The sequence below is a fragment of the Pteropus vampyrus genome, unplaced genomic scaffold (genome assembly GCF_000151845.1).
Source record: "Pteropus vampyrus isolate Shadow unplaced genomic scaffold, Pvam_2.0 Scaffold5, whole genome shotgun sequence".
Taxonomy (NCBI): domain Eukaryota; kingdom Metazoa; phylum Chordata; class Mammalia; order Chiroptera; family Pteropodidae; genus Pteropus; species Pteropus vampyrus.
This window is the reverse complement of record NW_011888786.1, coordinates 9428493-9453397: the sequence shown is the minus strand read 5'-3', so window position 1 is coordinate 9453397 and position 24905 is coordinate 9428493. Positions and strand designations below refer to the sequence as shown.

At 36.9% G+C, this 24905-nt stretch overlaps 1 protein-coding gene across 7 annotated transcripts in view; it reads right to left on the bottom strand.

Moving 5' to 3' along the window:
- TBC1D19 (TBC1 domain family member 19) overlaps window positions 1–24905 on the bottom strand; it is a 104751-nt gene that overhangs the window by 11912 nt on the left and 67934 nt on the right. For all 7 annotated transcript variants that reach the window (XM_011365491.2, XM_023534256.1, XM_011365519.2 and 4 more), the window contains 5 exons: window positions 24066–24150; window positions 21867–21911; window positions 8697–8729; window positions 6437–6546; window positions 3517–3608 (listed from right to left, as the gene is read on the bottom strand). In XM_011365491.2, coding sequence (XP_011363793.1) covers window positions 3517–3608; window positions 6437–6546; window positions 8697–8729; window positions 21867–21911; window positions 24066–24150 — 365 coding nt within the window. The remainder of the gene's footprint in view (window positions 1–3516; window positions 3609–6436; window positions 6547–8696; window positions 8730–21866; window positions 21912–24065; window positions 24151–24905) is intronic.

The window sequence follows — 24905 nt, the reverse complement described above, 5'->3', positions numbered from 1 at the left end:
GTAAAATTTATCCTTATTCATGCACAGTTCTATGAGTTTTATTAAGAACCAATGGAAATTTTAGAACTGAAAAGATACAGTAACAACAAAAACAAATTTCCTCATTGGGTGGATCCAACAGCAAAATGAAAATGACCAAAGACAGAGGCAGTGAATTTGAATATAGATCAATAGAAAGTATCTAATCTGAACCAGAGTGAAAGGACTGAAAATAAAATGAACAGAGCTTCGGGGACCTGTGACATAAGACCAGAAGTTTTAATATCTGTATCATTGGAATCCTAGAAGAAAAGGAGAAAGAGTATGGTGCAGAAAAAAAAAAAAAAAAATTGACGAAATAATGGTCGAAACTTCCTAAATTTGGCAAAAGACATAAACCTACTGATTCAAGAAGTATAGCAAACCTCAAAGAATATAAAGCCAAAGAAATCCATGCCCAGATACAACAAAATCAAACTTCTGAGACCTAAAGACAAAGATCTTGATAGCAGCCAGAGAAAACAAGGACTGATATTATTTCTTCCTAAAATGTTTGGCAGAATTTGCTAGTGAAGCCATCCGGGCCTGGAGTTTATCTTAAAGTAGAATGTGATTAATTAAAGATGTACATTATAAACCTCAGGGCACTATTACAGCACTAGACTGAATGTTTGTGCCCCCCTCACACATACGAATCAATTTATATGTTAAAACTCTACCCTCCAATGTGATGGTAAATATATAATATCTTTATCCCTAGTAATAAATCTACTATGTCTGATATAGCCATTCCGGCTTTCTTTCGATTACAGTTTGCATGGTGTATACTTTTCTATCCTTTTACTTTTAAAATATTATCATTGTCTTCATTTTTTATGTGGCTTTCTTGTCAGAAGTACGGTTGGGTCTCCCCATGTGGCAGTTTGTCTTTTAATTAGCATGTTTATTTCATTTACACTTAGTGTAATTGACATTATTAAAGTAATATTAATTGACATTATCTCCTATCTTGCTAAATGTATTTTATTTGCTCCATGTTCTCTTTATTCCTTTTTCCCTCTTTTCCTGCCTATTCTTGAATTGAGTATTTTTTAGTCTAATTTATCTTCACTGTTGGATTATTATTTATATCTTTTTTAGAACTTTTTTTTTATAGGTACCTTAGTTCATTCTGCTATAACAAATTACCATAAACTGTGTGGATTATAAACAACAAAAACTTATTTCTGACAGTTCTGGAGACTGGAAGTCCAAGATCAGGGTGAAAAAGCATGGTCGAGTTCCAGAGTCTTTTTTTCTTAAATTTGTAGGAATTTGACCTCTTTTTTACTATTGTGCAAGGAATATTTGAATGTAACCAGACTTTTCTTTACTAGGATGAAGACACTTAGTTTATTGCTAAAAGCTAAAATTCTGATTTTTTTTTAACTTGTTTGTATACTTTAATAATTAAAAGGAACAACTTTATTTTAATGACGTATGATAAACATTAAAATTCTTATGTAGGAGAAAGTATAAAAATTGAACTGTCAAGCTAAAAGTCAATTTTTAAAAGGCTTTTGTCAATTAAAACTGATGATGCTGGAAAGTTTTTAATTCCAAATATAATTTCTTTGATATAGAAATATTCAGGTTATCTAGTTCTAGAGTAAGCTTTGACGCTTTGTGCATTTTATCTAAGTTATCATATTATAGACATAAAGTTATTCATAATATTCCCTAATTATCCTTAATTAGCTTTTTAATATCTATAGAATCAGAATGGCATCACCTCTCTCAGTCCTGAGTTTGATGTTTGTATCTTCTATCTTTTTTAAATTATTATTCTGGTTAGAGGTTTGTTCATTTTAGTCTTTTTTGAAAGAGCCAGTTTTTGGTTTTGTTGACTTTCTCTACTGTTTTTATATTTGAAATTTCACTGATTTATGCTTTTATATTTATTATTTCCTTCCTTATACTTGCTTTAGGTTTATTTTGCTCTTCTCTTTCTACTTGTTTAAGGTGAAGGTTAGACCACAGATTTGAGAACTTTCTTCTTTTCTAAAATACGTAATAGTATCAGTTGCCCTCAAAGCACTGCTTTAATCCACCCAACGAATTTTGATATGTTGTGTTTTCATTGTCATTCAATTAAAAGTGTATCTTCATTTCTCTTGTGACTTTCTCTTTGACCAAGGATGATAACACAGAGTGTGTTTTTGTTTAATTTCCAAGTATTTGGAAAGATCTGATATCTTTCTATTATTGGTTTCTAATTTAATTCTGTGGCATTTAGACAACATGCTTTATAAGATTTCAATTTTTTTTAGATTTGTTGAGGTTTGTTATATGACCCAGAATATGATCTATCTTGGTAAACATCCCATGTGCACTTGAAAAGAATTTATATTCTGCTAGAGCTAAGCAGAATGTCCTATAAATGGCAGTAAAATCAAGTTTGTTGACAATGTTCAAGCCTTCTATATACTTGTTAACTTTTAACTTTTTCTATTGATTGAGAAAGAAATGCTAGAGTCTCCAACAGTAATTGTGAATTTGTCTTTTCCTCCTTTTATTGCTATACATATTTTTACTTCATGTATTTGAAGCACTTTTTAAGGAATTCTCTTGATTTTAAATACGAGGAAATTAAATTATCTTGATTTAAAGAGAGAAATTGAGGCTCTTTAGATAAATTAAATTGTATCAGGTTTATACAATTTGGTAGAGAGAGAATTTGAATCTGGGTCTGTCTGTTAAACCCACCCACTCATCCATCCATGTGATGTGGATTCAAGTACGGAGAAGACAAATATTAAACTGTTCCATTTCCTATTAATTCCTTTTATGGTCTCAAAGAGTTAATACTCTTTTCAAATATGTTCTCCTCAATGGGAGAAAATGGTTGCACAGAAGATAGTAACAAAACATGATAAATCATTTTTGATAAATCATTCAATAAATCATTTGGAAATTTCCGTTGCCTTAGACATTGTATGTAAGTTAAAAAAAAGAGAGAAGACAACCAGTGATATTGAAGTCCAGAGTTCCCTGTCTATGTACCAATAACTCACACTGAGATAGATGAACACATATTCAAATTTTTGAAAGGAAGAATCGATGTACAACCACTGGTAGTTAACTGATCTAGTTTCCTTTAACAAAAGACAGCAAACTTTAACCTATAAAGCTTTTATAAGTTGTTCTCTGATATATTTAACCTGAACTGACTTAATTTCAGTATTATTATGTCTCTCAGGTAGTATTTGTTTCCATAATTTTTGTCTTAGTTTTGGCCAATGCCTTTCATTATGTATAAAAATTAGTTCATTTTGGTGGTTCTTGTAACCATGCACAAAAACCTGGGCAAATAATCCTTCCAAGAATTTTTGGCACAATGTAGAGTAACAGTTTGCTACTTAATAATTGTTTTATTAGAGAAATTGTTAGTTTAATTTATCTGAAAAATTATTGCATCTTTGCAAGTGCTTTACAATGATGAAAAAGCCTTCTGATGTCAAACAATCTATTCTTCAATTAGGAGAGAAAAATACTCACGGTTGAGCCCCAATTTCTCGTAGATGATAAAAGAGTTGGGGGAGATAAGTTTGAAGAAGAGTTTCAAACAGCAAACAGAGTGACACAATACCCTGGGTACAATAATAAATCACAAGAGAGATACATATTTTAGTTTTTAAAATGTAACTGTTGATAAATTATTCAAATGGAAGTGAGAAAGATTATCAACATAAATATTTTTTCAAAATAAGTATTTTTTATATTGTTTAAGAGTCAAAAACAGGAAATGCACTAATGATCTCCAACTTGTGTTTGAAGATATATTTTACCCCTCTTTATGGAAACATATTCTTACAGAGATGCTAAAGAGCCTCCTTTTTAACACAATAGGTTCTCTGCATAACTTGGTATGTAATATTCAGAAAGTCCAAGGAAAATATCATTTTATAGAAAAGCTGCTACTTTGTAAGCCAAAGTATTATCACTTTGGCCCAGCAAAATTAGTTTTTTCTGGATGCATTCCAGTTTCCAGGTATTTCTCTGGTGCTATGGCCACATCCTCTGCCTTCTCCCTCCATATGTCCCATAAGGGAGAGCATTTCCTGCTTTTTTTCCACTCTTTCTTTGAAATCCATCCACGGGGAAAGACTGACTGCTGACTGCTTGATATCTGCACCAGAAAGTTATCAAACAAGAATGTTTATTTCATGTGAAGATAATTTTTTAACTGAAATCTACTTTTATAAAGGGTATTATTTACAGAGTACAGGAGTAAGTGATTTAAGCAGATGGTTTCTCAAGTGTGTTTATTACTTGACGACTGAATAAAGTCTTTCTTGTGGCTCAGCATTCCTCAGGTTTGATCTTTGTAAGGAAATTTTAATCCTCTTTTTGAGTTTCTAAAGAAAAAGAAAAGGCTGTAATGGTTCCAAATATTCATTCTGGCTTCAAGTCAGTAAAGGAGACGACTGCCTGGAAGTCTTTATTCCACTGGACGAAGGGCAGAGATGGGGCTGGCCAAACCAGTGAGCTGAAAAAAGACACTCAGGGTCAGTGTGGAGATGGAGGAGGAATATCCAGAATTGCCCGGTGTCAAGCTTCCGTGCTCTGCACATGGAAAAAGCCACGGTACGTACTGAGCATCCAGTTAAAAAAACTTAAACAAAAACAATTGAAGCATAAAATGGTACAGAATATGAGCATCAGAAATTTGATGCTAAGAATGAGGTTTTTACAATGAGAATTATTCATATATTTCTGATTATTCTAGATTAAATATTAATATAAGATACACACTAAATCAAGTTGTCTCAGAGAGAGTAACCCAAGGTAATTGGTGGTATTTCATTTATTCATCTGTGACATCCTGGATTTTTGCTATTTGCCAGTTTTCACTAGAATGAGAGCAAAACTGAAGATGGAGGAAGGTAGAATTGGAAAGCATAGGACTAAACTGGGGAGATAAAGGACAGCTACTTAGTTTAGCAGCAGTGACAGTGTTAAGTAGCTAGTCAGACATGAGCGACAGGGGAACAAAGGGTAGGGGCCCAGTCTAGAGACGGCCCAGAGAACACTCTATTGGTAGTTAGAGAATCCCTCCTGCATCCCCAGAGACAAAGGACAGGAGGGCCATCATCCTAGCTGGCTACAGATGCCTGCGCAGAAGGTACTACCCAATTTGCCTACAATTTAAGCTTCGCTAAAATACTATGTGTATGCCTGGAAGTTCATGAATTTAATTCTGACAGACTGAATTCTGGGTAAGCGCATGTACACTGGGCAGAGTTATATAGAAGGCGGGCATCAATCAAAATGACCTCACTTGCCAATCACCTAAGAATGTCTTTGTAACCACCCATCACGGCCCTAAATATAACGCAGACGTCTCCCACCCCTGATATTACAGCTCTCTATCTTCCCTGGCTGTAACCAAAACCCCCTCCACCTCCTCTACCCCAGGGTACATAACCTCATCTCCATGTGGTTAGCCAGTTTTAGGCTTGACCTGTCTTCTACTTCATAACATGCTTTTAACAAACGAATATTTCTCATATTCACTCAGTTGGAATTCATTTCTTCAGCAGGGAAAAGGACCTAGAGGTGAGTGTTACTGGAACTCCGATGGCTCCAACGGTAACAACAGAGTCTCCTCTTTGGAGAAGCTTGGTAGCCCTGACACATTCCAATTTAAAGTTTCTTCTGGAGAGTCAGTCTACTTACTTAGAAGTGGGCCCCAGAAGGCCCCAAAGTGGAAAACGTATAACTGAAATAAGATAAACATTGCTTTTACTTAGGCTCGTAGGGGGAAAAAAGATATGATAAAGGACCAGCCCAAATAAAACAGATAAAAATGTTCAACTCCCAATATGCTTCTCCTTGACTTTTATATTGAGGCCAAAGGAGCTACCTATTGAATAAACAAAAAGAAAAAATCTAGTATGATAACTTATAATTAGCCAAATATACTAAAAAATAAGTGAAAAATAAATATTTGATTTTCACTAACAAAGAAGGGATGATGATGATAATCATAACAATAACAATAAAAATAGCAGCCACTTATTGATTGGACATCTGCCAGGAGCCAAGTACTACCCAGGTGCCTTGCAGACTTCTCTATAGCCTCGCAGAAACCTATCATTAATCTCATTTCATAGATGAGGAAATCAGCGTCCAAAGAAGGTAGGCATCTTTGTCAAAGAGAATAATGCTGAGATTTCTATGTTTTTTCTTTTAACATATAAAAGATCATTTAAATACAATCAATAAAGGGCTTTTTTCTCTCTATTGCCAAAATATTTAAACATAAATTTCTTCTTCTCTTTCATTTTTCTATTGAGACATGTTGCTTGACGTCACAAATTAAGATTTGCTGCTTTATAATTTAATTGAGTAGGAGACTTTTTCTTTAGAAAGAACAGGTTAGAGTCTGATTTGATCCAATTTTTTATAAACTTACAGAAGGATGAGAAGAGATGGAGTGAAGTCTGAAGAAAAAACGCACGTACATCTCACGGAATATCTGATACAGTTTGGACGGTTCATGGTATAGAAAACAAAGTGGTGCAACTGAAAGAATGAAAAAATTAGTTGATGATACTGCAGGACTACTAAGATTTAAACGTAAGTTCATAGACATGAAAAACAAGTCAATGTTTGATAGTAATAATATTCATTCACAGACAAGTTTAAATTAGAGAAAAGGTCTGAATTTATTTTTAAAAGACAAGTATGTTGAAAGAAATACAGTCACTAAAACTAATTAGAGTTCCTTGGGGATGATTTGTGATTATTCTAGTCTACCGGTTCTAAATAAGGGGTTACTGCTGAAGTTTTTGTGGATGCTTAACGTATTTTTCTAAAATAGTATATATAAACTCTTTATCAAACATTTTGCATCATCTATTTCCTTAGTGAACATTTGCCCCTCGGGTGTATAACCCTTAGCCTATTGAAATGACGAGAAATGTGAACAGGCAGGAGTTGACGTATTTTGTACTCTGAGCATTGTTAGCAGATCTAAACTGTCTCCCAAATCACTCAAGTATATCTTTTAAATACTACTTACTTGAAAAATTCTTGCAGTTGGAATTATTAAAATGGGATAAAAGGCTACTACCATTTTTATTATTAGAGGTAAAACTATCTATTCTTAACCTTTTTAGGTTTTCTATTTTAAATTCACATATTTACAAAAGATAAATAGGCTGAAAGGTCACAATAACATCACATATTCTGTTATGAAATTTTGGTTGTGCAAGAAAAGAAAGCAGGGAGCCCTACACTTCATGACCCCCCCAGACTAGTGGTATGCACTGCGATGACTGCGCTAAAGCATCTAGTCAGCTTGATCGACACCATTGAGGAGAACAAAGCGCAAAGTACTAGATACTTTGAACCCTTTTCGTTGTATGCCAGTTTTAAAAGTTTTTTTTTTTTTTTTTTTTTATTATATCATTCACCACGACTGTCTGATGTTGGACACTGAGGGGCTTTTTACAACGAGAAGTATTAATTTATTGCTGATTCTTTTTATAAAAGTAAAACATTAAAGTGTTTCTGTTTAGCACAAAAGTTGGGGGGGAGCAATAGCGGGGACAACAACCTTCAATAAGTTCATACGTAATGCAGGAAAATTTTAAATTAAGTGGTATTGAATAGAGCATTCTTTCTCTGCTAATCTTTGTTAAGGTTCTCGCATTCTTCATTTGATGATACAAGAGGCAAGAAAGGCACTGTTAAGGAGAAAGAATTTTCCTCTACCCTATAAAGGTTCTTTCGAGGGTCTAATAATCAAACCAGCATGAGACATATTAACAGGAGAAAATCAAATTTAATTTCATATATACAGGACCTTACATACATGAGAGAGTCAGAGACTCCGCAAGCATGAGTGGTTCAGAGGCGGAAAGGTAAAATGAGCTAAGAAATGAGACCAGTGAAGCCCAAGGCTTCAGAGCGGCAGGGCATAATTCACAGGATGGTAAGGAGAGCACGTGTTCAGTAAATAGATGTTTACCCTGACATACAGATAGGTCATCAAATTTTTTTCTGGTAATAACTCTTATAGTCAAGGCCCCAATTTAAATTCTTTCGGGGAGAGATAAAAGTTTCTTTCGAGCCCACGGGGTCTCAATTGCCTTTAGCTCAAAATAATCGTCACGCCAAGTGGCATGTCTTGAGGAAGCCTGTTCTGAACCCCTTCGGCACTCAGGGCTCTCAAGCCTGCACATGTGTCTTCCATGTGTCTCTCAGGATGACCAGATGCTTCAGTGTAATTGTTGCTGTGCATACCACCAGTCTGGAGAAATCACGAACTCAAACTCCCTGTGGTCCCTCACTGCACATTCTTTCTGATCTATTATTTTTTTTTTTCAGAAGACTTGTGAGAATTAGTTCAGGAATTTAAGCAACCTCACTTTACACCTATTTGAAATAAATATTAATGTGTATCTCTAGTTTCCATTGGATTAGAAAATGGTATAGAACCATTTCATAGTATGTTCCAGTTCTAATTTGTCAAGCAATCACCATCTGAGCAATTATGATGACCCTTTAAATTTTTTCCCCCACTGGACATATAAACGAATACTAAACTCAGTGTTTAAAAATGTCCACATAAATTGTTAAATGTGTGGGTGATGTGATATTAAGTGTGATCTTCAAGTTTAATTTTCTAAAGTAGAATACAATAGTAAATATTTTAGAGACCAACTTACCATACATTGAAAATCCATGAAAAGGGATTACACCTAAAAAAATAGAAAAAGTATTTCTTTTCAATTAGTATACCCATTGAATTATTAGGTAAATTTTAGAGGATTAAAACTGAAAATAGAAAGTTTTCCTATTTTTGTTTCAACTTTGCTCATGAGTGTCAGAACAATTTAGTGATGATAACTAACAAGGCAGGCTTTTTGATACCTTTAGAAAAGCAAACTAAAGGTTTTCAATATGTATCCAGATAACTTTCTATTGATGTTGAAAAATTAAAACTTTGGATATAAGTTACAGGGCAAAAACAGAGTAAGGTAGATCACAGAGCCAAGTTTAAGAACTAATTATAATGATATCAGAAAGTCAATAAATTATGTCCTCCCTGAAACAACTTCATCCTGTATGTTAGAATCCAATCTGTTAAAAGATAAGCGAGCATTTTAAGGTCCTTTCGTATAGATGTATTCCTTTATAAACTTACCAAAAATTATATCATAGAATGTGGTTTAGAAAAAAAATTGGCAGGAATATGGTATAAATTCAGTATAATTTTTGGCAAGAATATTAAACAAGGAAATTAAACATCCATTTCAAAGAAATACTTGAAGCCTAACTTGGTGTGCTAAACATTTTGTCACATTATAAGTGAAAAATCAGAATTTGTTCAGTTTAGGCTCAAAACAGAAGTTCTGCAATATACACACACCGTGTATCTAGCATTGCACCGAATCAGGGTGCAAACACAGCACAGAAGAAAGCTGAGAAGTTTACTCTACTCTTTTGAAAAATAGTACAGAAATGCTTTATTCATCTGACATGTTCAGAAGAAAAAAACTCTTAGTGTTGGCAGGGCCTATAGAAGTCATCTAGAGTAAGTTCTAATAAATGATTGTTCAGTCTCTATTTAAAGCACGTCCAACAATAGGGGATGCGTTAATTTCCAACGCAAGCAATTACAATTTTGAACAGGATTAATTCGGGAGGAGTTATTTTTCATACTGAATCCAACCCTGCCTCCCTGTAACCTCACTTATTACTCCTAGTACTGACCGCAAAGGTTACACAGAACAAGTCTAACTCGTCGTCTCTGAAAACTTTCAAAATGTTTGAGGACACTGTTCTTTCCCCCCACCCCCATCACCTCCGGGTTTTTAATTCTTTTGTTTTGCTCTAAGACTTTATGAGTTTCTTTCTTTTTTTAAAAAAATTATTTTTTGTTTAGAGAAGACTTGATGAGTTTCTTCCATGGCTCCTCAGGTAAAGTGGTCCTGAAGCGCTTCCTTACTCTCGTGTCTTCTGGACAAGCTGCCGTTCACCACAGTCCTTAAAGCGAGGGGCTAAAACCTCTGAGCACAGCACACAGCTAAGACACAGTGCATCTGTGTAGTTGTTTGTGACCTAAGTAAATGATTACACATTCATATCTCCATTACATTCCTTATTCTATTCTTCTTTGGTGAACCATTCCAGTTTGAGATCATTCTGGATTCTCATTATGTTATCTAATGCATTCCCTGCTTTTCCTGGTTCCACGTTACTGAAAAATTTGATAAGTCCACTATCTACAGCCTCATCTAAAGCATAATAAAAATGCCGAACAAGACAGAGTGAGGACAGGACTTCCGCACTGATAGTAGTTCATTCATCAGCACCGGATTGTCTAGTTACGAGCACAGACCGGGTGTCAGACACACTTGATTGGGCTCATCCAGCTCTGCCACTTAAGAACTTTGTGCCTTTGGGTAAGTTCCTTAACTTCTCTAAGCTTCAATTTCTTCATCTGTGAATCAGAGATAATGCTAGAACTTAATATAATATGATTAAATGAGATAATGATTCTAGCTTATCTATTAATAAATAAATAGCATGGGCCTTAATAAAAGTTAATTAACTTTTAATTAAGATGTTATCATTCACAAATCAGTTCATGTTTCTTTATTGTATCCAGAAGTAATTTTTATCCAAAAGAGCATGAGGAGAATCCACGACTGCTCTGAACGAGTGTGCCAGGGGCTGTCATGCAGCCTCACTGTGAGGTTTCACAGGTTTCTCAGGAGCTACCTCTTCCGTCTCCCCGGTCCACCTGAACACGCCAGATTCGTGTTGTCCACCTCTGGCTGCAGCCTGTGTTGCTCATCAGCCTTTGTGCTCGTCTCTGTTTGATTAGCCTCCCTCCCCGCTCTTCACGTGTTTGACACGCAGTTACAGAGCTCCTCTCCTCCTCGGGTCGGAGCGGCTGCTGCTGATGTGAACTCCCTCATGGTCTGTTCTTCACCCCAAGTATCCTTCACATACATCAGCTGTTTTCTCACTTCCCTTTAGGGAACTGTTCAGAGAAAGATGTTTCTTCTTTTTCCTTTTCTTCTTTCCCCTTCCCCCCGCCAGAGCTACCGTCTTCACCCGTGCTCTTAATCCTATTTCCTTGACGTTCACGGCAGCTGACAAACTAGTCAGGTCTGTGACTTGTTTTTGTGTGGCTTGTGAGCTAAGAGTGGCTTCATATTTTTAAAGGATTATTTTAATAAACAACAAAGAAGAATATATGACAGAGACTGTGGCCAGCAAAATTTAAGAAATTTATCATCTGGCTCTTTACAGAAGAAGCCTGCCGACCTGTGCTCTGGAATCCTGCTCTGCCAACCCTCCCTCCCTCCCCCTTTATGCGCATTACTTAACAAATACGTCTTGAACCTCTATCTAGTATGTGCTAGACACGGTTCTAATAACTGGAACTTACTTTTTGCTAGGAACAGAAACATTATGATAAAATCAGTGAATACATGTCAGATGGCGGTAAGTGCTATGAAGAGAAATAATCGAGGGAAGAGGGATAGAAAGGAAAAGGCCTTACTGAGGAAAGAGCCCCTGGAGCTACGGAGGTGAGAGGCAGTGGACGAGGGGGCCTGGAAGCCCTGGGCGTCGCATGGTGATGGCCATAAACAGGGATAAGCTCTCTGAGGTCAGCTGGTCTAGAGGCGGAGAGTGGTGGCATCTGCTCCCCACCCCTACTAACGGAGGAGCAGGGGCCGGGGTGGTTCGGTCCTATGACAGTTCTCGTGTCTTCGGTCTCTCCTATTCCACTGCGCCCGTTCACCAAGGATGTGATAGCTTATTATAAATACCCTCAACAGCAACAGCAATGACATTATTAAAAGTTCATTTTCTTCCCTGAATCCTACTTTCCCATTAAACCAATCTCTAATCTCTCTCCTTTCCTTGAAGCCAAGCTTAATTTTTTGAAAATTATTTAAATTAACTTTCTTTACTTCTTCATTATATATCCTCAACTCCTTAAAAGCTGGTTTCTACCCCTATGACCCTAACTTCTGGTTGCTAAATACGGGGATCTCCTGGCCCCACAGCAACTGAAGTTCCTTCTCAAACTTGAGCCTAGCAGGTACTGATGACACAATGCAGACCAGGCTTCCTGCCTCTCAGAAACTTCTGCTGCTCAGTTCTTGGTTTTTGTTGTGTTGTGTTTTTGGCTAGTTCGCTCTTCAGCCCACTCTTTATGGCTACTTCCCTAGACTCTGTCACACTTGTTTTCTCTCTCCTTCCACCAGTATCTCATTATTAACCCGTAATTCAAACTGTAAAAGCCCAGGATCCTGCGCCTCCTGGATTTTCTATTTCTAGTCTTCAGGGAAGAAAGCTTTGAGTCGTCTTTGCTTTTTAGTTCTCCTTCAGCCCTTACACCTAAATGTGACCGGGTTCCTTTCCTGTCCCTTTAGGACAAAGGGTACCTAACTCTTCTGGATTAGGCCACGTCTAACATCAGCAGCTTCATTTCTCTTCCCTAACCCATAAGCACAGCTCTAATCCTGCCAAAGTGACTGCCACCCCTCCATTGGCCTCTGGGGCTTGGGACAAGGTCCTGTAGGCCACACTCTCTCCCACTTCCAACACTGCCCCAGCCCTAGCCCTTCAAGATTTTAAACAGCACTCCTCCTAGAAAGATCTGCCTGTCAGCCTCCTACTCCTTACCCCCAATCAATTCAGTACTTTTATCAGCTGACTAATTGAGATACCCCTTCTCCTCTAGGCGCCTAGACGTTCCTGCACGATTTTGGCTGTACCACTTTCTACCTGTGAACACTTATGCCAGTTCATTAACCTGTTCTCTCTAAGAGTTCTGCTCTTAGACCTAGGGGGAGGAAGGGGAGTGAGGCTTGGAGTGAAGGCCCTGCTCTGACTGTACCCCTCACCCAGAGTCCATATCCCTCCTTTCAGACCACAACCCAGGTACCGAAGACTCTGAACTTCCCAGCCCAAAGGCTCCCTGCCAGATTCTAGGGTCTGCGTGGCCTCTCCAGGGCAGCCACCCTCCTGATGGAGAGGCGGTGAAAGCGTGGAAGGTGTGAACAGAGCTTGGACCCCAGGCTAGGAGGTCCACATACATGAAGCCTGTCCAGGTGTTGGGTGGAACCATGTGTGAGAAGCGGGGATACCACAGGCTAGGGACTGCTGAGGAGTCTGAATTCTGAATTTGAAGCTAGCCTTGCAGATTGTTATAAAAGTATATTTGTCAAGACAAGAAAACAGAGCAGACTTTATCAGTTTACTAGTCTGATTTATAGCTTTTATATATCTAGACTTAAGACAGATGGGTCCCGATTTATACTCCTGCCCTGAGCCATACAGAGTTCAGGAAGAGACCTGCCTTCACCTGTAAAATGGGGCTAATACCAATGAGGCTGGGAGCATTAAGTAAGGTGATACATGTAATGTGCCTAGCACAACACTTGATACAAAGTCAGTACTTAAAAACTGATGTGTTCCTTCTCAAATCATAGTGTACTGGAATCATTTTGTTTTTCTTTCTCCCAAAAGAATAAACCCCTTGAGTACAGAAACTATGCCTTATTTATCTCTATCCCCAGAGATAAGCATAGTACCCAGAATATAATAGGTACTTCTAAAATGTTTGTGGAATGAATATATGAAACCTTACAGAATCTACCTCTACCATTTCCCAACCATTCATTCTCTTCTTACTGCCACGGCCTGAATTCAGGCTCCGATGAACTCTTACCTATGGTCCTGCTAGAGTCTTCTAATAGAGATCCCTTCCTCCAAACTCTCAGCCCTCCGACCAACTTTTGTAACAGTTCAGGATATCTTCCAAAAATGTTGAAGAGACCATAGAAAAGACCGCTACATTACATCCACTGAGGATTTCCAGTGACCATTCATCCATCTGCCAAATATCTGCTGAGCTCCTATTTATCCAATTGTCCAATGTTTAAAAACCTACTCTGGAAATATTAAAATGAATATATTTCCTCTGTGTTTATGGAACTCACATTCTAGCCTTGTGATATAGGCCAAGTGTCTACAGAGTCAAATTCAAAACCTTTGATCTGGTCTTAACCATTCATGATGGCAACCCATTCATAAGATACATTTGCCCCCCCCCCTTTTATTGGCATACAATATTGTATTAGTTTCAGGCACAGACCAAAATAATTTGAAATTTTTATACATTGTGAAATGATTGCCACAGTAAGTCTAGTTACCCTCTGACACCATAGAAAATTATACACTATTATTGACTATAGTCCCCATACTGCACATCACATCCCTATGACTTATTTTATAACTAGAAGTTAGTACCTCTTGATCCCCTTCACCCATTTTGCCCACCCCATCTGCCTCCCTTTTGTCACACCGTCCTGACTTGATACCCACTGTGGTACAGCTACGCTAGCTTATTTATCATCACCAGAAGTCACCATGCACTCTCCTATTCTGGTAGCTTTGAACTTCATAATTCTGTATCCTAAAATGCTTTTTTGTTTTCTACTCAGCCTATCAAAATCTTACAAAGGTCAGGTACAATCGCAGAGAAACATATCCTGATCTCTTAATCTTAATCAAATGCTTAATTTAATTGGTACTTTGTTCATATTTCCATCACTATAATTTCATTATATTTTGTGTTATAATTGCCTGTTTAACAGACTGCTCCAGAGGACAGGAAGCATGTCCTATCCATCTTTGTATGCATTTCAAGATGTCATGAACAAAGTTGATGATGAATACACATTTGCTGAATAAATGGATGGGTGGATGGATGAATAAATGATGAATAGAGAATCAGCGAGAGAAGTATTGGGATCTAGTCAGGAGATCAGGGTTCCATGGTGGGCTTACCACAAACCAGCTGGTTAACCTCAGGAAAGTCATCGAGGTTCAGCAACTGCTTGTCCTGCAAAGGGACTAAAATTGTCTCTGAAATTCATCTAACTCTATAATTTGATATTTAACAATTGTGTCTAGAATAAATGTAGAAGAAATTGTAAGATCTGAAGAAAATTGGACATATAAAAATCTTCCAGTAGTAAGATTCTTAACCAACTTAAGGGTCTTTTGCTTTCTAGAAACCGAAAAAAAATTCATAACCAGATTAGCTTCATATTAAAAGTCAGTATTCCTAATGACACTAGCACCACCAACTCTAGTTCCATGGAGCACATAGAAGGAAGGCTCCGAATCCGTATTTCTCCTTCAAAGTCTCTCTCTCTCTCTCATTAAATCTCTAACTATAAACATCCATCTTTTCCTACCTTCCTTCTCTGCTGCTTCATTTTATTTTCTTTAATGATTACAAACTTTTAACAAACAATTTAAAAATCTGTCTTTTCTAACTTTCTACAATACTCATGTTGACATGTGAAAAAAAAAAAACAAGAGAAGGAAAATAGGTTAATACTTAGAAGGCATATTTTGATGCCTTACAGAAATATACGTATATATTATATCTTTCTAAAATATTAATTCTCAAAGCAGATTGCTATTATATAAAATCCCTATATTCTTACTGCAAAAACACTTTTTCCTTCTGCTATGAAGCTACTGCAGAAACATTTGTACAAGCAGGTTAAGGTAGTCAGAAATGAAGACCTTACTATTATATTTTCATCTTCTACAAATATTTTTTAAGGCTCTGCTAAGTGTAGGAACACCTTTGTCAGGACAAGGCACTTTTAATTAGGAAGCTTACAGTGAATGAATTAGTGAACCGTCAAGCAACAAAAAGGGATGCATGCATTAAGGTGATTCATGGTTAACCACACTTTCATTATATTTCCAAGTTCTGAAATCTATAACTGTTCTATAGGCAGCTAGGTTATAAGCTATATGAGGCAAAGGCCGTAATTCATACTGTGTATTATCTTCAGCATCCAGCACTAGCATTCTACAAGTAAGATGCTCAATATATGTGGTTAATGATGGAAATTTGAGCAATTATATATATATATAAAATCAAGGCTTATAAATAAAATATTAAAGTATAAGATTCATTTATGAATGAGTAATTAACATACAGGACAGAAGCTGCTCAATAACCCGGTGTTGAATTATAAATGGCCAACGAAGTCATACAGACAAGAATTCAAATTCTGTGTGACACTCTGAGTTCTATTTTCATTTCTGAAAATGGCAATAAATAAGACCCAACTTTATTGAGTTGTACCACATACCAATGAGTTAATGCATTTAAAGTGCAGCAGCGTAGTACTTAGTACGCAGCAGATGTTCAATAACCGTAGCTATTTTATGCTCTCAGAGAGAGGGTACCACATTTCAGTATCAGCTTAAATCTAAGGAAATTTTTTTTGTCAGTATTAAATAAGGATTCACTTCAGCTTAATCAAGATTAGCCAGGGCTTACAACCCCCCAAAAGGGTACACAGTCCACTCTGTTGAAGGACAAGTCAGATTCTGGCAAACAAAAGTAGAAGGCATAAGAAGCACTGAGGAATCCATTAACGCTGTAGGGCACATACCACCTAGAGCATTTCTTTGATCTCAGAGGCTGTTATGTTCTTGGGCAGTTTTTCAAAATCTTTTCTTTGGCTATAATCACTTCAGTCTTTCAAGGGTTGAGTTTCATTCGCTTGGCCATCATCCAAGAGTGTGTTACTTCTAGCGGCTATCAGGATGCTTGCGACACCATCTCCTATCTGGCCTTAGAGTTCTATGGGTCTGCTATGAGTAATTAAGAAACAAGCCTTCCTTTATTGATATGAAGACTGTCTAAAATATTAATTGCCTACTCTGTTCAATAGGAATAACTCTATAATGATTTAGTGTGTCTTCGACATAGCTCAGAATGGTAAATATTGGCAACAAAAATAAAACTTGAACTAGATGAGATATAAATAGTAAATATGACTCAGAAAATATCCCCAATATTAACATGCTTTGCACTAACTAAATATTTCCCCTTCATTTCCTCACCGTCTCTATTAATACTTAGCATTTATAGTTGTACCATAACACTCACATCTGATTTACTTTAATATCGCTCTAGTTGAAAGCAAATTTTTACACTCTTTCATTTGAGATTACTTAGTACTATTTATTTAATTCGTTTGTTGAAATAATCACTTCCTCTGTTTATTCTCATTCCACATGTAGCCTACAGGTCAGGAAGAGTAGGGATTAGGACAATGGTTAAATTGTTTTCTACCTATTTCCATTATCTTTCTGAATTAAAACTTTAGAATGTGACTTTGTAACTTTATTTTGGCAGCTAAAATTTTGCAAAACACCAGAACATATTAATATTTAAATATCAATCTAAAACTCATACTTTAATAAAATTTTAATTAGGTTTTTAATTTATGTCTAAAGTTACGCATCAAATGAATTTTGGATTATAAAATGTTTTAAATTTATTTAATTAATATCGATGACAAGGTACATTGCTATTTATCAACTTGATGCTTACAAGTAGATTTAAAATGACCTACTTTCGTTATTTCTTCCAAGAGCCTTTCCCAATCCTTGCTGCACTAGGGTGTTTAGCAGCATTCATGAAATACCAGCAGTACCCATCTCCCCACCCCACCCTACCCCACCCACCCCCAGCGGTGATAATCAAAGCATCTTTGGCATTGCCAAATGCTTTCTGGGGGTTGAAGGGCTGGGGTGGAACTGTCCCTGGTTGAGAACCAATGCTCGAGAGCCCTAATTTTCCTCTACCTAATGTTCACTGACAATTAATTATTTTCTCTTATAGGATACAAATGCATCTTTTATAGGATACATAATTAGCAAATTATGATGTTTAAGTCTCAGTCAGAAAAAAAGTCTTGTCTCCTTGCTTCTATTCTTGCTCCTCTGTATTCTTCTATATTAATTCCCTCATTCATTCCCTCATTCATTTAACAATGTTTACTGACCAGCGACTGTACGCCATACATGATTCTAGGTGCTAGGTATGCTGCTCATCAAAACTATTAAAGTCATTGTTCCCTTAGAGCTTACATGACCACCTTAACTAAACATGTGTCCTCCCCCAACCCCCTATTTATAATCAAGTTGTTCCCTTTCATTGTTCACTTTATCACTCTCTGAAATTATTTTCATTAGCTATTTATTTACTCGTTCATTGTTATGTCTCCCTCACTAAAATGTCAGCTCCTTAGCAGCAGGCACTTCTACTGTGGCTCGCCCACCCACAAGGGGGAGCCAGAGCAGGGCTAAATAAGAATTTATTAAATGAATAAACAAAGACAAGTTGTACATGTTGAACAAAGAATAAAAACAAGAAAAGCTAATAAAATTCTGTGGGAGTCTCCTTTGGATCAAAAATTTTGCTCATCAGCTGTTTAATGGATCTACTAGAGAAAATCTGTCCGCTGACAAGGCCTCAGACTAGGCGAGAAGGTCACCTCTGATACCACTATGGCCTGTCGTTTCCGCTGGCAGAGAGGGGCTCACAGGTGGGCGGGTAAGCCGGCAACCGCTGCCCCCTCGTCGGGGACAGAGTGTGTCGGTGAGCTGCACGCAAACCCCTGTGCGGGCCTGAGTCCAGCTTGGTAGTGCTGGTGGTAGAGGTATCCCTGAGATTTCAAAGTAACCCTATCTGTGGCCGTGGTTGAAAATCTTGGGTGGGTAATATAAAAATGTCGCCTTGAGTGAAAAATAAAAAGACAGCAGACCAACAGGTCTTTGTCTCATCTTGTTCTGCAGCTTCGGACTTATTGCCCAAAGAAGCGAGTCCTCCCTGATTCTGGTAAGGTTCCAAAATAACTGGAAGGAAGAAATGTTTCTGAAAATTAAGTTTATGAACCAGTGTGGATTTACTCTATTAACATGAACTATTTTTATTCTCGATGAAAATCTTTCTAGAACCTATTATATATAATCCTTTACTTTTCCAATATGTTAAGCACTTTCATTTCTTTTAAAAGACACTATAGCGAACTCAGTAACATTTTCTGAGGCAGTAGGGCCTGGTGATTAAGAATATTGCTTCTGATGTCAAAGGGCTTGGGTTTAGAGCCTGGCTTTGCCACTCACCAACTGGGCAAGTTAACACCCTGCCTCGGCATCTTTATCTGTAAACAGGGAAAATATTAGTACCTGCCTTGAAAGGTTCTTGTAAGGATCAAATGAATTGATACATGTAATGTACTTAGAACATTGCATGGTACACAGTATTGCTTGGAAAATGTTAACTGCTGCTGTTGAAACTACTATTACTATTATTATTATAGCAATATTTTTTCTTGGTGCCTTATGTTCATAAAAGTCTTAAATTATTATAATATGTTACAACCCAGCGATAGCTTTTTAAAGACATGGGGTTACTAGCTTTTACATAAAATAGCCCTGGACTGACTTGATGGAGTGCTCTTGTATGCCGTTTTATAGTTTTTCTATTTTTCTTTGTAGGTCTTCTACTGTTCGTCATTTTCTTATCTCTATCAGCCTCTTTCCATTCTTCTAGTTTTACAGAAGGAATAAGAACTAATAAACCAAGTTTGCTAGACATGTGCATTAGTAAAAGCTAGCATGTGTTTTAAATTACAGTGGAAAAGCTCCCCTGTGAATAGAGAGAAGGAACTTGACTCCACAGACATCTCTTCTGGCTCATCAGAGCTATTTTATTTTTTCTTATTTCCTGACTCATAGATAATATAAAAAGTGATCTGAACATTAAATTAGTTTTGTAAGGTGATAGATATAACTAAGGTTATATGTAAATGTTAAAATTAAAAAGTTTCTAAGTAGTTCAAATAAATACTCCTTAAACTCCCACTATAGGTAGATACTGGGGGAACAAAAACGAATGACATGGTCCAGAAACTTGCAATCTGGAGGGAGAAATAAAGCAAAAACAATGTTAAGGGAATACACTAAAAGATACCAAAGACTTTCATACTGGGCACTGTGAGAGTCCAGAGAAAGGGCCCTTAAGGAACCTGGGGAAGCAGGCAAAGCTTCCTGCTTCCGGCAGTGCCGAAGTGAGCCCTGACGGCCAGCTGAGGAAAGGGCGCATGGGCTATTCGAAGCATGAAAACGGAGAGGTAACGAGGTAGGAAGCAGCATAACGCTTTAGTGAGAATAAGTAGGGCCGTGTGTGTGTGTGTGTGTGTGTGTGCGCGCGCATGCGCGTGTGCGTGTGTGTAATTAACAGTTCGATGTGATTTAAAAAAAAAAAAGTGAGATGGGAAATGGTGAAACATCAGTGAAGCCAGGAGTGAGGCTGAATAGAGGCCAGAGTCAAGAGATGTCCTCATGTGCTGTGCCGAAAGGCTTGGCCATTACTTGTAAAGATGGGGGCCAATAAGAAAGCTTTAAGAAGAAAAATGACCATTTTCATATTTTCTTTTTAAATTCATCACTCAGACAGCATTTCGAAAGACAGAGCAAAAGCAGAAAAGACTAGAAGAGGAGAGACCAGTTAGGTGTCTGTTGCAATGAACAAGGTAGAGATAGTAAAGCCTTAACGAGGACAAGGCAGCAGGTACGGTGAGGAAGAGAGAGGTCCTGCCCGTATTTTGAAGATAAAATTGGACGGTTCTGGTGCATTCTTAGATGAGGGTGGTCTAAGACTGAGAGGAGTCAAGGACGACTGCCAGGTTTTAGACCTCGAATCACTGGTTAGCTGAGAGTATAATTAACTGAGAGAGAAATAGCACAGTTTTTTGTTTTGTTTTGAAATTTAATTTTGTTTTTGTTTTTCTCTTTTGACTAGTGGGCATAAGAAGATGAATTAATGAGTTCAGGTTGAGACATGTTAAGTTTGAGTTGATTATTATAGAGGTCAGAATCGAAGATGTAAATTTTAGATTAAATAATAAAGAGAGTCAAGAGTGAAGCTAAAAAGTCCCAGGAAAATGTGTGGAAAGAAGAGCAGCAGAGCCAGGAGGATGGCCTGCGAGAGAACCTGGGATGCCACGCTGGCAGGGGCAAGGAGGGGAGAGCGCCCTGAAAGTCAACTATGAGTTTTAAATGGAGTGGTCAACAAAGAAGCTAAACACACTTGTTACGGCTGCATTTTTTGAGCACTCATGACACATTACATACTGTGCTGTTTTATGCATTGTATCCCACTTAATCTATTATCCATATGTTATAGATCAGCAGTTCCTAACCTTTTTGCTCACTTCACACCAGGTACTGTGCTGTTTTATACACTGTATCTCGTTTAATCTATTATCCATATGCTATAGATGACAAATCTGAAGTTCAGCAAAGTCATATAACTTACCCAAGGTCATAGGGTGAGCTGGCAGAACTGGGATCTGAACCCAGGACTGCTGGATTACAAAGCCCATGTTCTTAACTCTGCTGGAGTAAAAGAACTTCTTCAGGATGCAACTTAATATTATCTAAGGACTGCTATACATTGCTTCCCAAGAAGCACATCTTAAAAGTATCTAATAATCTCAAAGGAATATTCAATATTTAATAAGCTCATTATACATCTGATCACTTTGCATAATGAAAATAGATTACTTTGGTGATATATTTCTTCATCATCTTTTTATTTCATAAATACTACAGTTGTCAAATTATTAGAACAACAAATTGTAACAGAAGGCAATCCACTCATTAGAGCACTGCTCTAAAAAGGCCAAAAGGAAGATCCTGGGTGGACCAGAAAACTAAGTGCCCTGGACTTGGACACATGTCTACTTAGTGTTCTCACAAATATTACTATTGATCTCAAGGAAAACCAGAGAGGATATGTACAGTTTAGCACAAGCCTACCACAAACATCGAAAAGTTCTTTAAAATCGGTATTCTACGGAAGGTTTATTTTAGACAATAAATTATTACACATTTAAAGATAGAGAATAAGTCATTTCTATTATAAAAGTTGTAATTTTCCTATTTCCCACTAGAGGAAGCAATAGCATTACTCTTACCATTTGGTGGATAAAAGACAGCATATTCTTCTATTCCTAGTTTTCCTATAAGAGAAAGCCATAGAGGGTTTCAGCATGATTAAATAAAAGAAACAAAATTTTAAAAATTAACTTATTTTGTGAAGGTACTGATAATGAAATTTTAAAAACGACAATAGTAAAATCTCATTTTACTTTATGATATGGAATTAATTTGAAAATATGCACACTTTTTTTGATATTAAATTCTTCCATCAATTAAAGTCAATAATATAAACTAAAGGACAAAGTAAGTGACATAAAGTAATTAAAAAAAAACAAATGCTTTCAAGCTTTTTAAGCACTTAAGAGAAGCATCTATTTGTAAGCAAAGAATTGTATTGCAAATTATAAACAATTCTAATATATTCACTAAAGAAAGTCCTAAGCGTTGCAATGCTGCATTAGTTTACATTTTTATAGAATGTGCTGAAAAGTTAAAAATTAAATGTCTTTAACTATATGGTGGTAATATTTTCAAAATCTCAAAACAGTTCATAATGTTCAAGATTGAGACTAAACATTTAAAATCAGAATTCTCTCAGAAAATTAAAGTATATTCATCACATTCAAATATTTAAAAGAGTTTAAAAAATAGCTTTTCCTCAAAACTTTTAAGGTTCTGAGTTTTTTTCCCACTTTCCTGAATATCTTTAGGTAAGTTTTATCTTGATAGTTTTTCTAACACCTTTGAGTCTATTGAAAATTCACATGCAATCTTGAGCTTTAAGGTAATATTTTTCATTAAAAAAATAATTTTTTTGTTGTTGTTCTCATTGGGGGTGGTGGCAGAGAGGAAATGAAGAATAAGAACCATGACCAGTTTAGGTTAAGGTGGAGACAACAGGACTGATTTTGTGTGCAAGGAGAGAATTAAATAATGAAAAATAGATTACAGACAGATGACATAGATAGATGATAGATAGATGATAGATAGATAGATAGATAGATAGATAGATAGATAGATAGATAGATTATAGAGAGTACCTGGTGGTGTGTACTCGATACTGGGCTAGATGCCACGAGGCAAACAGAAAAAGACTAGGTAGGTCTCTCAACTCTGTGGTTTATAATACAGACTAAAAAACATGAAACATTTAGGAAATATTTGCTAAATTTTCTGGCACAGGATTTAAGTATTTTTGAGGTTTAAAGGAATGAGAAATTGATAATGGATTGATGGACTTGGTGAGATACAGACTAGTTCTTCAAGGACTTATAATTTGTGGGGGAGAAGCAGAAATCCTTCCATATTGGAGTACACATGGAGGCTAGATTTTGGGAAATGTGGAATAATCAAGAAAGCAAAGTTAACTAGGTTAAGACAGGAGCAACTGATGGACAACCTTAAAACCTTGGCTGACTTTAGAGGTGATTCCATTAGACAATTAGACAATTAAGTTGTACAATCAGGTTTTTTGTAGATGATGTTAAAGAAACAAATAAGCAAACAAAAGGCTTCTGTAAGTTCAATTCAGACAGAGCCCCTAAGTTGGGGAGCTTGATCCCAGCACAAGGTGATATGGGCTTGTCCTAGGTAGGGCAGGGGTTGGAGCACTCAGAGTCAGACTTAGGACACACAGGAGAAACCATTTCTTGATGGGAACAGCAGAGGGACCAGACACAATAGTTTTAGTGCTGGGTGTTCACCACTAATAAAAAGGATAAGCTGGGAAAGGGTTCCAGGTGAAATTAGTTCAGTTGTCAGGATATTGAAATATCCTGTAGGCACTATTAGTGATAGAGAAGAAAGCACTAAAAAGCACTAAAAAGCAATTAGAGCTCTATTAGCATATAAATTGTATCAGTTTTAAGTGTTGTAGAACATTTTGGGAGAAGGAATACAGAAGGTTAAAAGATGTAGAAAAAGAAAATTTATGAGGTGAACTCATAGAAGGAAAAACAAAAGTCAATAGATATGACATAAACAGCAACAGAGAGAGCAAACAGAGAAGATAAAGACTAAAAGCTGCTGCTGGGAACCCCTGCCATGTGATCCGGGGTGAGGCGGTCGGGCACGGATTTATGTGGGAGTAAAAGGACAGTGATAATCATCTGAGAGAAACCTTATTTAATAATTTACAACAAAAAAATCGACAACACCAATCTATGCTATTAAACAGTCTTGGTCCAATAATATACATGTTAAAGATTACTTTCTTTATGTTACTAAAATTTTACCTCTTATGTATGATTTCGGTGGTGAAGCACTGTTGTACGCAAAGTGACCCAACACAGATGTATCCCGGGAAAAACAAAGTAAAACCTGGGTGGAACATTGGGGAAAAAACAAAAAAAAAATTAAGCACTGTTTAATGGATTGCTATTTCCTGCTTGGGAAATGTTGAGGTAGAATCTTTCACGTTCAGTACAGTGCCTGGCAATGGGAAGGATGCCCTCTATTGGTACACCTGTGGTGTTACAGTGATGCCTCGTGTGATGGTCAAAGTTCATCCAAAGATTTCTTATTGTTAGCCACTTAAACAACAGCAGAACACGCAAGTTGCTAACTACCAGATGATTCTTTTATTGCATTGTGTAGCTGGAAAGGAGAAATATCTGGGAAAATTTTAACAGATGAGAAATATATGGGGAGACCTAGAAAACTACAGTGGCATAGAGCAATTTGGGAAGTGCAGGATTCTGGAACTAGACTCATTGCTGGGATGCAGCAGCAGGCAACTGGGCGTGTCAGGGCGGGAGGGAAGGCAACTCATGTTATTAGAAAGGATGGCAGCAGAAGCAGAACAAGTGGCAGTCCAGTACAGGTTAGAACCTGGTTGTCCTGATCAGCAGCAGGTAGAGTGTGGCAACTCTATCTGAAGGTGAAAATAGGTAGGGTAGAAAATCAGAATCAAGGATGTGCATTAGGAGGAACTGGACTGTTGACACTAGCTGGAATTTTGAGGTAAAAGGCCAATCCCCAGGATGGCAACTAGTGATAGGAAATCCGGGGCCTGGTATTAGAAGAGTTGGGATTCAAAATATGTTATTAAGAAAAGAATTTGGGAATCACTGGAA